The sequence below is a fragment of the Saccostrea echinata genome, unplaced genomic scaffold (genome assembly GCF_033153115.1).
Source record: "Saccostrea echinata isolate AGI-Se365-2 ecotype Australia unplaced genomic scaffold, CSIRO_AGI_Sech_v1 ptg000009l, whole genome shotgun sequence".
Taxonomy (NCBI): Eukaryota; Metazoa; Mollusca; class Bivalvia; order Ostreida; family Ostreidae; genus Saccostrea; species Saccostrea echinata.
This window is the reverse complement of record NW_026889758.1, coordinates 16,352,501-16,366,395: the sequence shown is the minus strand read 5'-3', so window position 1 is coordinate 16,366,395 and position 13,895 is coordinate 16,352,501. Positions and strand designations below refer to the sequence as shown.

General features: G+C 33.8%; 1 protein-coding gene across 1 annotated transcript in view; it reads right to left on the bottom strand.

Moving 5' to 3' along the window:
• Window positions 1–517: 517 nt before the first annotated feature.
• Window positions 518–13,895, bottom strand: part of LOC133181878 (uncharacterized) — a 26,380-nt gene continuing 13,002 nt past the window's right edge. Inside the window, exons 10-15 of the mRNA XM_061316519.1 lie at window positions 9,888–9,968; window positions 8,664–8,783; window positions 8,150–8,214; window positions 5,979–6,069; window positions 5,459–5,517; window positions 518–3,894 (exon numbers count right to left, since the gene is read on the bottom strand). Coding sequence (XP_061172503.1) covers window positions 3,820–3,894; window positions 5,459–5,517; window positions 5,979–6,069; window positions 8,150–8,214; window positions 8,664–8,783; window positions 9,888–9,968 — 491 coding nt within the window. The 3' untranslated portion in view covers window positions 518–3,819. The remainder of the gene's footprint in view (window positions 3,895–5,458; window positions 5,518–5,978; window positions 6,070–8,149; window positions 8,215–8,663; window positions 8,784–9,887; window positions 9,969–13,895) is intronic.

Sequence of the window (13,895 nt, the reverse complement as noted above, 5' to 3'; positions counted from 1 at the left end):
TGATTTGAACTCTGTGCAAAGCTCACGGTTAGGCGTAAGACTGAACATGTTAATCATTAAGTCTTCTTGTCATTTGTGTGTGTCAGTGCAATTAAATAAACAAGTTTGTTGAAGTGCAAATTTTTTTCAGAAATGTTCAATTTTCACATAGAATGGGTACAGACTCCATTTTTTTGAAACATAAAATATATTTAATATATACTTTTCTGTCATTAAATGTTAATGTACAATGGAGACCTGAACCATTCATATTCAAAAATAATTTTTTATGGCTCCAATAAACCCATTTTCTACTAAATATGCTTAACTGGCAACCTTAAAAAGAAATTATAAACCAGTAAATCATTCCAAAAAATAAATGAATCATATATGTTGAAAACGCCATTACTGAAAACATAATTTTAGAAAAAATATAACTTTTCAATGAACTTTGAAAACTGAGAAAAATATTGACTCAGAGTGGGGGATTGTCCTCGCCTTGCAGGCCCTATACATACATGTAATAACAAAATCATCATTATTTATGTGAAAGGTGAATATTATATTTATTATGAATCAACATACATGAAAATTTCACATAAATTTGTTCATAAAAATATCCCTTAAAACAACAATGAAAAAAATTGTAAGAATTAAATGTGGCACATAATATTTATCAAATTCCTAATGATGAATAAGGATTTGTACATTAACATAAAATAAAAACTGTTAAGTACTGGGAATAGCTATTTCTTAATACAAACTAATGCTCATTGCCAAATATTCAGTAACTTGGTATGAAGGAAATATGTTAATATAACTGCATATGAAACACAGCTATTTTGTATATACCAGTAACAGTCAATTTTAAGATTTGAACAATTTAAACAATGATTAATTTTCCATTTAAACAAGAAATTTTGTACCATATATAAAAGTTCAAAAACATGATTATAATGTACAAACAAATAATACACATAATGATATAGTTAACAAAGCAGAAAATAATTTACCGTATACACTTGCCTGTAAGTTCATTGTATTTTTCATGTAATCTTAGAGGAATTGCCACTGACCAGCTTATAAGTTGGTACGGTTTTTAGCCAAGATTTGTCCCAATTTCAGATTAATATTCTAGTGTATTTACCAGTGTTTGATAATTAATTAACAAGAGGCCCACGGGCCTTATAGGTCACCTGAGTATCATGCAACAACTTCGCCACAATGGATTCATGTTTTAAACCAGAGGCCATGAAATTCACAATTTCGAAAGAGGCACACTTGCTCATCATAATTTTACATTTAGTAAGCTTACTTAATACCCAGAAAGAGAGCAGAGGATTATCAAAGAATTAATGCATTATCACTATGTAATCATTAGAGCCCTGCCCTAACACCAGAACATTGATGCAGGGGCCATAAAATTCACAATTTTGGAAGAGGCATCCTTACATATCATAACAATACTCTTAGTTCAGCAGCTTAATACTCTTAGTTCATCGGCTTAATACCCAGGAGGAAAGAAGAAGATTTTCAAAGAATTATTGCATTTTTACTATGTAATCATTTGAGCCCCACCCTAACACCAGAACCCCTGAAATTCATAATTTTGGAAGAGGCACCTTTTCTCATCATAACTATGCATCAGTTTGTTTGTTAAATACCCAGGATCAAAGAAAAAGATTTTTAAAGAAATAATGCATTATCACTATATATTCAACAGAGCCCCACCCTAACACCAGAACCCCTGACCTAGGGGCCATGAATTTCACAATTTTGGAACAGGCACCCTTACATATCATAACTATACTCTTAGTTCATCGGTTTATTACCCAGGAGAAAATGAGAAGATTGTCGAAGAAGTATTGCATTTTTACTATGTAATCATTAGAGCCCCGCCCTAAAACCAGAACCCCTGACCAGGGGGCCATGAAATTCACAATATAGGAATAGGCACCCTTATTCATCATAACTATGCCTTCAGTTTGTTTGCCCTGGATCAGAGAAGTTTTTTAAAAGAAATAATGCATTTTCACTATACATGTATATTCAACAGAACGCTGCCCTAACACCAGAACCCATGACCCTGGGGCCATGAAATTCATAATTTTGGAAGAGGCACCTTTCATCATCATAACTATGTATTTATTTTGTTTTCATAATATCCAAGAGCACAGAAGAAGCTTTTTAAAGAAATAATGCATTATCACTATATATTCAACAGAGCCCCACCCTAACACCAGAACCCCTGACCCTTGGGCCATGAAATTCACAATTTTGGAAGAAGCACTCTTTCTCATCATAACTATGTACTTAGTTCATCGGCTTAATACCCAGGAGCAGAGGAGAAGATTTTTGAATAATTAATGCATTTTCACTATATAATCATTAGATACCCGCCCTAACACCAGAACCCCTGACCCAGGGGCCATGAAATTCACAATTTTAGAAGAGACACCTTTCCTCATCATAACTATGCATATTGTTTGTTTCCTAAATACCCAAGAGCAGAGGAGAAGATTTTTTAAGAATAATGCATTATCACTATATATTCAACAGAGCCCCACCCTAGCACCAGAACCCCTGACCCTGGGGCCATAAATTTCACAATTTAGGTAGAGGGCTCAATGCTTATTACATTCATGCCAACAGTTTGCCTGCTTGATGCCCAGGAGTAAAGAAGAAGATTTTTAAACACTGCATTAATTCTGATGGTTTTAGCCCCACCCCTCAGGCCCCAGGGGGGTAGGGGTCATGAATTTCACAATTTTTACTCCCCTTCACATATAGATGCTATGTGCCAAATTTGGTTGAAATTGGTTTAGTGGTTCCAGAGAAGAAGCTTAAAATGTTCAAATGTTAACGCACGACGGACGACGCACGCCGACGGATGAAAACAGATAGCAATAGGTCACCTGAGTTTACTCAGGTGACCTAACAATTCAATCAAAATTAAGATCATTAGAATCAGTAAGGACTTGTACGTAATACTTATTGTAACCTTAGATCTACTTTTCAAGCATGTTCCCACATTTGTCAATGATAATACTGAAATTATTTTAAAAAATACTTATGTCTCTAGGACTTGCTTATAAGTTAGACATAGAGTTTAGGCCCAAAATTTACCTCCCCAAAATCCTACTTGTAGGCGAGTATATACAGTACAAAACACATATCACTGGTGAATATGTACATATAGGCTATACCAACATTAACAATCTCAATATCCCTTGTGAAAAATTCGCATCAGGTGTAAAATGCAGCACCTGACTTCACATTTTTTCAACAATTTTTTTTAATAAACAAAAGGAAAATGTAGTGTGAACAAATGTTTTCTTTCTTTTCATTTAAACCACTGAACAGTATACTCTCATCTTTAGCAAAGGTGTGTACAAAATATCACAGACTGAATATTTTGAAAGTATTACAATAATTACAATATGAAAAAATATTAACAAGTATGATCTCCATTTAACATGGGTATTTTTGTATAATGCACATGTATTGCTATAACTAGCTAGCAGTTTTAAAAAAAATATTTTTCAACAACATAAAGACTATTTGTATATATTTTTTTTTAAATAACACTAAAACAAATCTTTTTTGCAATACCGTATTTTAAGCAATAAAGTTTTCTATTGGCAGGCAAAAGAGTTGGTCAAATTTGTGAGATGTTTTTCTCTAGTTTATGGTTCGATATTTATTTCATTGAAGCATGAAGTATTTGAGGCACAGCATTAACAATAAATCTATCAAATATTATGCAACATAAACAATTCATAATGTAGACTAGAAAAAGATGATAGGCTAAATGTGTATATCACTTTTGTTGTTTGATTCTTAGTTGACGACAGCTGAGGTGCACATGGTATTCAGACCGCAAACCCCTGCTCCACGATAAACTAAATAATAACCCTGCAAAGAAAAAAAAAACCAGTGGAATGAGAAAAAAGAGTTCTTCCCCTTCTGTTCTGCTTTAAGGTATAAAAGGAGAAACACACAAGTCTGGTTAGTCACCCTGTACATCTTATGACTTTATAAGGCTATACTTGACCTGGGATTTAAACTCCTGACTTGTGTGACATAAATTTTAAAGTCTTGTGAGGACTCTCTGTTCATTATTGTAAGGCACGGAATGCTAAGGTTTAAGGTTATACATTGTAATACAGTTTCAATACATATTCAACTGAGCCTTATCCTTAGGTCTTAGCCCCGCCCCCAACAACAGACAAATTTTGATCAGAAAAGCTCACTTGAGCCTTTGGCTCAGGTGAACTACAAAGGCCATAGCTCACTGCCATCATGCATTCCCTTGCTTAATGTCTAGGAATAAATAACATTTACAAAGGCACACTGTATGGTAAATTTTCAATATATCCCTACAATGCAGTCTAAATGCTTGACAATTGGGACATTAATTTCACAACTACATTAGAAGATTAACTTCTTATTATATTGGTGCCATGACCAAGATTCAAACCTGGGTTGTCATAGCATCAACTGCAAACAGTTTGCATGATTGATATCCAAGAGTGCAGAGAGATTTTCAGAGGTGTGATGTATTTCCCCCTTGGGTCTGCACCCTAATTTCAAGGAATATGAAATTCAAATTTTGGTAGATTGCCTTGCTGCCCATTATCATCATGCAACAATTTGCCTGCAAAGTGTCAATGTAAACAATCTTTTCAAATGTGAATTGTTTTTTCAATATACATGTATGATCAACTTTGACCTTCCATGGGACCTGGACCAATGAAATAAAGAAGAGGATTTTCAAAGATTTTTTTAAATACATGACCAACTTAGCCTCACCCTAAGGACTGAACCATTGATCCAAGGACATGAATTTCCCAATTTTGGTGAAGAATAAGTGCTTTTTATGTTTGGCAAACACTTTGCCTACCAGATGTCCAGGAGTAAAGAAAGTTTAAGATTTTAAGAATTTTGATTATTTTGACCCATCCTTCTTCAGACTATTGAAAAGGGGGGGGGGGCTGCTGGGACTAGGAAATTTTACCCTTAATCCATAAATGCAACTAAACAAACTGATTTAGCCATTTCAGAGAAATATGGTTCTGGGTATATAATGATACATGGTCTGAAGGTATAGTACTTTTTGCAGTATGAAACTTTCTAAGCAAGTATCCAGTTCCCAAATGAAGACTACATATAAAAAATTTACCTCACCTATGATAAATAAGAAAGTACATTAAAGTTCTTGAAGGTAAAGAAACTTTACACATAAGGAATGCACTTGAGTAAAGCTAAAACAAAATAAAATCTGTTATCAAATACATCTGAAAACACTCATGACACCCCTATCTTTTCAACTTTGTTTAAGACATAGAGTTTGACTCTATCAGAGTATACAGAATCTTCATTTGACAGTCATAAACCAAAAATAATCGGAAAACTTCCCTAGTCTGAGAAGGGGTAAAATAAAAAATTTCCATAAGATGGTGAAGTTTTCCATACACACCTTTTCTCCCCAGTCAGGGCCCCAGCTGTTCTTCACAATCCAATATGGCTTATTTCCCTCTGAAATACATGTACAAGCAAATAGATCAGATGAATTTATGCAAAGATACACATATTGCATTGCACTGTGTCTCAAATCAAAACAGGTGCACATTTCTATAACATGTTCGTGCATTTAGTAAATATGTTTGCACAATATTAACATAATATATATTAATGCAAAAACAAGATAATTTACTGAAAATTAATGTCATCTTTAATTATTAATAAACTTGAATTTTTAAGTTAAAATATATTCTTTCCAATTTATCATTGACATTTCATATTATTTTGACACAAGCGTGATTATATGTGTATTATAGTCACATCATATGAATTTTTAGATAAGAAGTAACAATGTATATAAGAACGGTGGAAAGTGTATAAAACTGTATACAGAGTGATTGATGTTTCAATTTCTTGAATTTGGGACATGAACGTACCCTCAAGAAAAATTACAGGATACTGTACTTTATACTTACCAACACCATAACCAACAATTAACACTCCATGGTCTAGTTTTGTTGGATTACAAAAAAATTTCCAGGGATGTGATATTCCTCCCATGTAAAACTGCAAAAAAGATGTCAAAACTCAAGACATTGACAAAATCAGATGTCTCCCCTCTCCAATTACCCCCCTGACCAAGATATGACCTTAACAAGATCACCTTGAATCAATGTCATGCCATACCTATACATTATCATCAAAAGCATACTTAAGTTTGAATGAAATATTCTAATCATCCATCTGGAGTTATACCCAGACAAAATTTCATAACTTCATGACCCAGTGACCTTTGCCCTTGAGCCAATTTCATGGCATAAACATGTGTACATTTATGTCATGAGCTAAAATATGTGCACACTAAAATTTGAACCCATTCAAATCTAGATTTCTAGATGGTATGGCAGGGACTCTATTTAATAACTCAAACATAATTTTTGTAGGACTTCTTTTGAGACTTTTATCTAAAACTGGAATAATACAGAGCATTTTCTTCCCTCTACATCCTGATTACAGCCCTGTAGTCACTAATCTAGCCTTGACATGATTTAACTTTGATTACAGTCCTGTAGTCACTTATCTAGCCTTGATGTGATTAAACTTTGATTACAGTCATGTAGGGTTAGGGTTATCTAGCCTTGACATGATTAAACATTGATTACAGTCATGTAGTCACTAATCTAGCCTTGACGTGATTAAATTTTGATTACAGTCCTGTAGTCACTTGTATAGCCTTGACATGATTAAACACTGATTACAGTCCTGTAGTCACTTGTCTAGCCTTGACATGATTAAACTTTGATTACAGTCCTGTAGTCACTTGTATAGCCTTGACATGATTAACTTTTAATTACAGTCATGTAGTCACTTATCTAGCTTTGACATGATTAAACTTTCTCTTCACAACAAACACCTGGACAAATACTGGCTAGCAACTGGTCCTCCGACAATATCCTCTCTGCCACAAACAATTTAATTGTGTTTGTAGAATGTTAAATTTCACAAATTTCTAGTTGCACATGGATTTCAAGTTAAAAAATCATGAATAAAAGTTATGAATTATTAATATTAAGCCTTGATTCAATTCTATTTACATGCATCTATCATTTGTTAAATAATTTTAAAGTACTTTTTAAAACCTATCTTTATTTAAATCATATATGGCAGGTTGATTATTGTTTTGTTTTTAATCAGAAAGTTTTCATGAGAATTTCCACATTGAGGATTTTTCAAGTTCTTCAATTAACATCAAGTACAATCTCCAAAAATATTTAATTTGCCAATGTAAGCAATACAGGTTTGAGTAGTAAATGGTATGTCATATTTGGTCGTGTTACTCGTGTTAGATTATGACCTCTATTATCTCTATTTCTTAATATGGAATCACCTGTTCTACTTAATAATAGAACAACATGTACTGATAAGATCTTGATGTTTCTTCAATATACAACAGATGTGGAAATTCTGATAAAATCATTCATATTGGAAAAACCAATTTTCAACATTCCCTACAGAATATAACTCTTAGATTGCTTTATTACCATTTGAATTGTATTGTTGCTTAATTGTTTCAAAAGACACAAAGAGGGTATACAATAGCTTCTATAATACTATCTCAGACTTAAATTTTTCAGAGATAATCACATATGGTAGTTATCCATTGAACTGTCATCCCTGTAATGTTTCAAATGACCAATAATACACACATTTTTTTTATTAATTACTTAACCTGACAAACGCCTTTCTGTTTATCTGATATATATATTAAATCTCTAATAAAACATACTTTTGAGATTGTATTTTGTTTAACGTCCCTCTTGAGAATTTTTCACTCATATGGAGACGCCACCACTTGCCGGTGGAAAGCTGCAAATTTTGTCCTATACTCAGCACTTATGGCCATTGAGCAGTGAAGGATCTTTTTCGTGCCAGCACCCACACGGGACCTCGGTTTATATGGTCTCATCCGAAGGACCGGTCTCCACGTCCCACAGTGGGATTCGAACCCGCGACATAAGGATCAACTCCTTACTTCGCGACTCTAGAGCAGACACTCTAACCACTGCGCCACGCGGGCGACCATACTTGTGAGAGCCACTACACTTAATGTATTGTTAACTGTCAGACATGAAGCCCCATATTGTACCTGCATTGCAAAGGCATTAATTCCGATAGAGATGGGTCCATTCTTCACCAACCATGCTGCCATCTCTATAAAATTATACAAAATTAATGTAAAAAATTTGAAACTAAATAATGTGAAAGGCAAAATGAAGTCTCTTTATCAAAAGAATTCACTAGATGACCATTTTGACAATGCCTTTGAGGTTAAACCCCTGCCCTGGGGGTCATGAAAAACATATTTTGGGTAGAAGGCCCCTTGCTCTTTCTCACCATGCATTCAGTTTATCTCAAGATATTCAGGTGTAGAGAAGAGGATTTTTGAAAATTTGGCTATTTTTAGCAGTTTTTAAACCCCTGGTGTTCCAGGGTACAATGATTATAATGATCAAATTTATGTTCATCTTACACCTAACATGCTTCATATCAAATTTGAAGACAGTTGGCCAAGTAGTATTCAAGAAAAAGTTAAAAATATTCAATTGTTAACGGTTGATGATGGATGAAGACCAATTTGACAGCAGCAGTGATTTACACACCTGTCTCATTGCTGGAGATGGAGACTGAGCTGTTGATTTTCACTCGAACCATTGATTTATTAAATGTACACTTTTCATCGTGTGCTTTATAGCGATAGTCCGTCTCACTCTCCAGTCCTCCTGAAAAGAAATACATTGAACTGATCATAACATTAAAAGCTTACCAGCATTTAAAACCTTTAGGTACTTTAAACCCTCCAACCTTGCCTAAATTATGTCATTCTTACTCTCAACATAACCTCTGGCAAATCAGGAGCTGTGTCCAGTATACGGTACACTAAAAGATTTATACATGTACTCCTAAGCCACACAGTTATTGCCTGTATTAGATCTTAACTGCCAGTCCTTCCAAGTTCCAAATGTCCTTGTCAGATTCAAATTCACTTCTGGTCATAAGCAAAATTCCTACCACTTATTAAGACTAGACCCAACAGAAAGATAAAGAGAACTGAGAGGCTGTGACCATACACATTTCAGTCTATGTTTCTGGCTTAATACTATATACAGGGAAATTTTCGCCCCTGTTTTATTTTCGCCCCTTTCGCCCTACTCTCAGTTGGGCGAATTTAAAACGGGGTGATTTCAAAGAACACAGCATAATTTGTTAAACAGAACTGTGCCTGGGCGAATTTAAAACGGTGCAAAATTGTTTGCAAATGTGAAAGGACGAAAATAACCCGGTATACAGTATATGTAAATTCAAGCTAGATCTATCCTATTAATTTTTACTATGGTAACTGCTCTCTTTGACATTGACCTATTGTCCTTTGTTCACTGTGTTTTCTGGTCTTTAGCAACATTTGTGTCTAATATTGTCACTATCAACCTGAATGGCAACGTTTAACTTTAGATTTAATTATGAATCAGGGATTCAGCAATTAAAACTCCCCAAATTGGATACTTTATTACTCAACATAAAAACCTCAATGTAATTTGATGAACTTTTCTAAAATGATCAATAAAGAAGCACCCCCTGTCAGGTCAGGTTGTGGTTATAACTAGGTAATTACAATTTTCACATTTAAATGGCTGACAGTTTTATACCACCAATCAACATGTCCTTCATAATTCTTCAGCTTCATCAAACAACTTGTGATCAGAAGCATGTATGAATACTGCTCCATTACAAAGTAAACATTCAGTCAAAAATATCTCTATCAAATCTATGTATAAATTCTTAAATATAACTTTCAACAAAATGTAAACCATTCCTTTACTACTGACCTAATCTGATGATTTCTTTGTAGGCCTGGCTTGGTAATCCACCATTACAACCCTCATCCACTTTATCACAGTCCACCAGCTCTGTAATGAACATGAACACACTATCAAACTAACAGATCATCCACTAGAATTGTGTCCATAGGACATGAATGCCCCCACCCAGGGTTCTTTAGTAATGTGACATGAAAATTTGTATAAGTGTATGAAGTTTGATAAAAATACCTTGAACAGTTTCTTTAAAACTAAGTTTAATACACAATATATAGTAAATTCAAAGTTCATTGAGAAGGTCAATGTAAAAAAAATGGACAAAGTTGACGAATTCTCACCAAATAATGTATCAGTGCATAAGTTTACATAAAAAATACAATGAAGTGCACTGAAGTGGTAAAATTTTTCGTTTGAATGGAACGTTTGGGTCTTTCTTATAGAATGTCAATTGTTACAGAATGACACGCCCATTTCTTTAGAAATGAGAAAGCAATATTTGTCGCAATGTTTTAAGACATCCCACTCTGTGACTAGCAACATGGGTTTTGCTGATATGGAAATTTTTTGAAGTTAGGAGAGAAAGAGTTAGAGACTCCCCGCTTCTGTAAAACATGTGCATAATTATGAACTTATCATGTTTATTGAAGTTATCACAATACATGTACATGTATCGGTCGAACCAGGTTTACTCGGTGTTTATGTAGACTATCAATTCGATTGGCTATTGTATTTCTGGAATACCTGCATGTTCTACAGGTATTTGAATATGCCATTTGACCACCATTTTTCTTTCTGAAGAAATGGGTGTGTCAGTCTGTGACAATCAACGTTCAAAAGAAAGCTCAAAACCTTCCACGCAAACAGAAAATTTTACCACTTCAATGCGTTTCATTTATCTTGAACAGTTTCTTAGAGCAAAAAGAAAAAACAAAAACAAATTTGAGGAAAGTGAGATAGGGTCGAAAGAAAGGTTGAAGCTGAATAGCTCTCCTCAATACGTATCAGCATATGAAGTTTGATAAAAAATATCTTGATTTGTTTCTGTAAAACTTCGCTAAACACAAATTTTTCAAGGTAAAAAAAAAGGTCAAGGTCAAAAATGTTGTTGCAGTTGAATAGCTTTCACCAATATGTACCAGCATATTACGTTTGATTACAATATCTTGAAAAGTTTCTTTGAAACTTAGCTAAATACCATTTTAAGATAACTGAGGTCAAGGTCAAAGGAAAGGCCAATGTAAAAAAATGTTAATGTAGATGAACATCTCAGATGTATAAGCATGTAAGATTTGATTAAAATATCTTAAATTTCTTTGAAACTGAGATAATCACTAATTAAAGAAAGTTAGGTCAAGGTCAAAGAAAAGGTCAAAATCAAATTTAAAGATGTTGATGCAGTTGAATAGCTTTCATCAATATGTATCAGCATAAGAAGTTGTTTGATAATAATATCATGAACAGTTTCTTTGAAACTTGGCTAAACACAATTTTAAGCAAAGTGAAGTCAAGGTCAAAGGAAAGGTCAAGGTTAAAAAATGTTGATGCAGTTGATTAGTTCTCATCAGTATGTATAGGATATAAGGTTTGATAAAAATATCTTGAACAGTTTCTTTTAACTTAGCTAAACACAAATTTTAGAAAAGTAAGTCAAGGTCAAAGGAAAGGTCGAGGTCAGGAAATGTTGTTGCATTTGAATAGCTCACATCAGTATGTATTAGCATATGCAGTTTGATAAAAATATCTTGAATAGTTTCTATGAAACTAAGCTAAACACAAAGTGTGATGGAAGGACAGATGGAAGGACTGAGGGACAGAAGACGGATAGGACAAATAATATATGCCATGGCCATATTCATGGAGAGGCATAACAAACCATGTATCATACAGACAATACATTAAACCACTCATAAAAAAAATAAAGACAGTTACACACTGATAAATATTGTTTTTATGAAGTCAACAAGATTATCAGGATTTAAATCCAAACCAGACAAAATCTGTGAAAGTCTACCTATGGAAGAGATTTCATTTAATTTGAACAAAATTTTTTGAAGGTTTGTTATTTGAAATGTTATTTATACAGACAGACAACTAAATAACGGGCATTTAATAGTGCTACTTTTTGACCAAAGAATCAAAAAAAAAAAAGGGAAGAAAAGAATAAAGTCATAAAGTACATGTCCATGTACTACCTTCACTATGTATGATTTTAAGAGTTATATGTTTTAATGGATCATGAATAACAGTACTAAAGTGAGAACTAGTAAATGTACTTATTGTAAGTACTTTGGTGTGTTTTCTGTTTCTCTCTTGTTTGAAAAGTTATTGACATTAGAGACATAAATGTCCTTGAGGAGACTAAGTCATAGGACACTAGATTGATAAGGAGTTTATAAGGATTGCTCAATCTACAATAAAGGGCCCTGCCACAGCATACTATAAACCAACATTTATTCGCGTGCGAGAAATTTTTGTGAGGTTCATGAGAGCCTCGTCATCGCGAATATTTCTCGCTGCCAACTGGTCCTTAAAGTCTCTTTTTCTATTAAAGACAGATCAAAAAAAGGCTTGATCGCGAAAATTAATCGTCGCGAACTAGTTTACCCCCGGTAAATCGTGAAATAAAGTCGTCGTGAATAAAAGTTGGTTTACAGTAATTACCTCGTCAAACATTGAAACAGATTAGAGTGCAAGAAAATTAAGTCAACCTTGAAACAAAGATTTCAATGATTTTTCCATTCCTTATTATGTTTGATGTAAATACATCTCCTGTGGTGTGGGTATTAATTATAACAAATAATACATCATAAATTTCTCAATTAGTTCTGTTAGAGCTTAACAAATGCCCATCTGCAGCTTTGCTTATTGTATATTTTATGATTGATTAACAATGCTACAGCCTAATAAAACATCGAAACAAATTATCTTTATTCTTTAGACTATAAATTGTCATCTTAGTAAGACATGGCACTCTGCAGTTTGTTGTAAAGACATAAAAATTAAAATTAAAAAATATATATTATACAATAACAAATTAGTTTTAATTATATTATACGATATCAAATTAATTTTGAAATTTGGGCTAGTCAACAAGAACTATTTAAGTGAGGTCAAGGTCACAGGAAAGTTCAAGATCAAATGTTTTTAATGCAGTTGAATAGCTCTTACTAATACATAGCAGCATATCGAGTTTGAAAAAATATCTTGAATGGTTTATTTAAAACTGAGCTAAACACTAATTTAACAAAAATAACGTCAAGGTCAAAGGAAAGGTCAAGGTCAAAAAATGTTGATGCAGTTGAAAACCTTACATCAGTATGTATTAGCATATGACATTTGATAAAAATATCATGGTTTCTTTAAAACTAGCATAACACAAATGTAAGAAAAGTGAGGTCAAGGTGAAAGGAAAGGTCAAGGTCAAATAATGTTGATGCAGTTGAATAGCTTACTTCATTATGTATCAGCATATGAAGTTTGATTACACTATCTTAAATGGTTTCTTTAAAGCTGAGCTAAACACTACTTTAAGAAACATGAGGTCAAGGTAAAAAAAACAAGAGGCCCATGGGCCACATCGCTCACCTGATAACTTTGGCCATGCTGTTCATTACCAGACTCCCCCCTTGTAATACCTATTGTGGCCCCACCCTCCCCCCAGGAGCCATGATTTGAACAATTTAGAATCTACACTACCCCAGGATGCTTCCACATAAGTTTCAGTTTTTCTGGTCCAGTGGTTCTTGAGAAGATTTTCAAAGATTTTTCCTACATATTTCAATGTAAAACTTGGGATTCCCCCTATTGTGGCCCCGCCCTATCCCCTGGGGGTCATGATTTGAACAATTTAGAATCTACACTACCCCAGGATGCTTCCACATAAGTTTCAGTTTTTCTGGCCCAGTGGTTCTTGAGAAGAAGATTTTTAAAGATTTTTCCTATATATTTCAATGTAAAACTTGTATTTCCTATTGTGGCCCCACCCTACCCCCGGGGGTCATGATTTGAACAATTTAG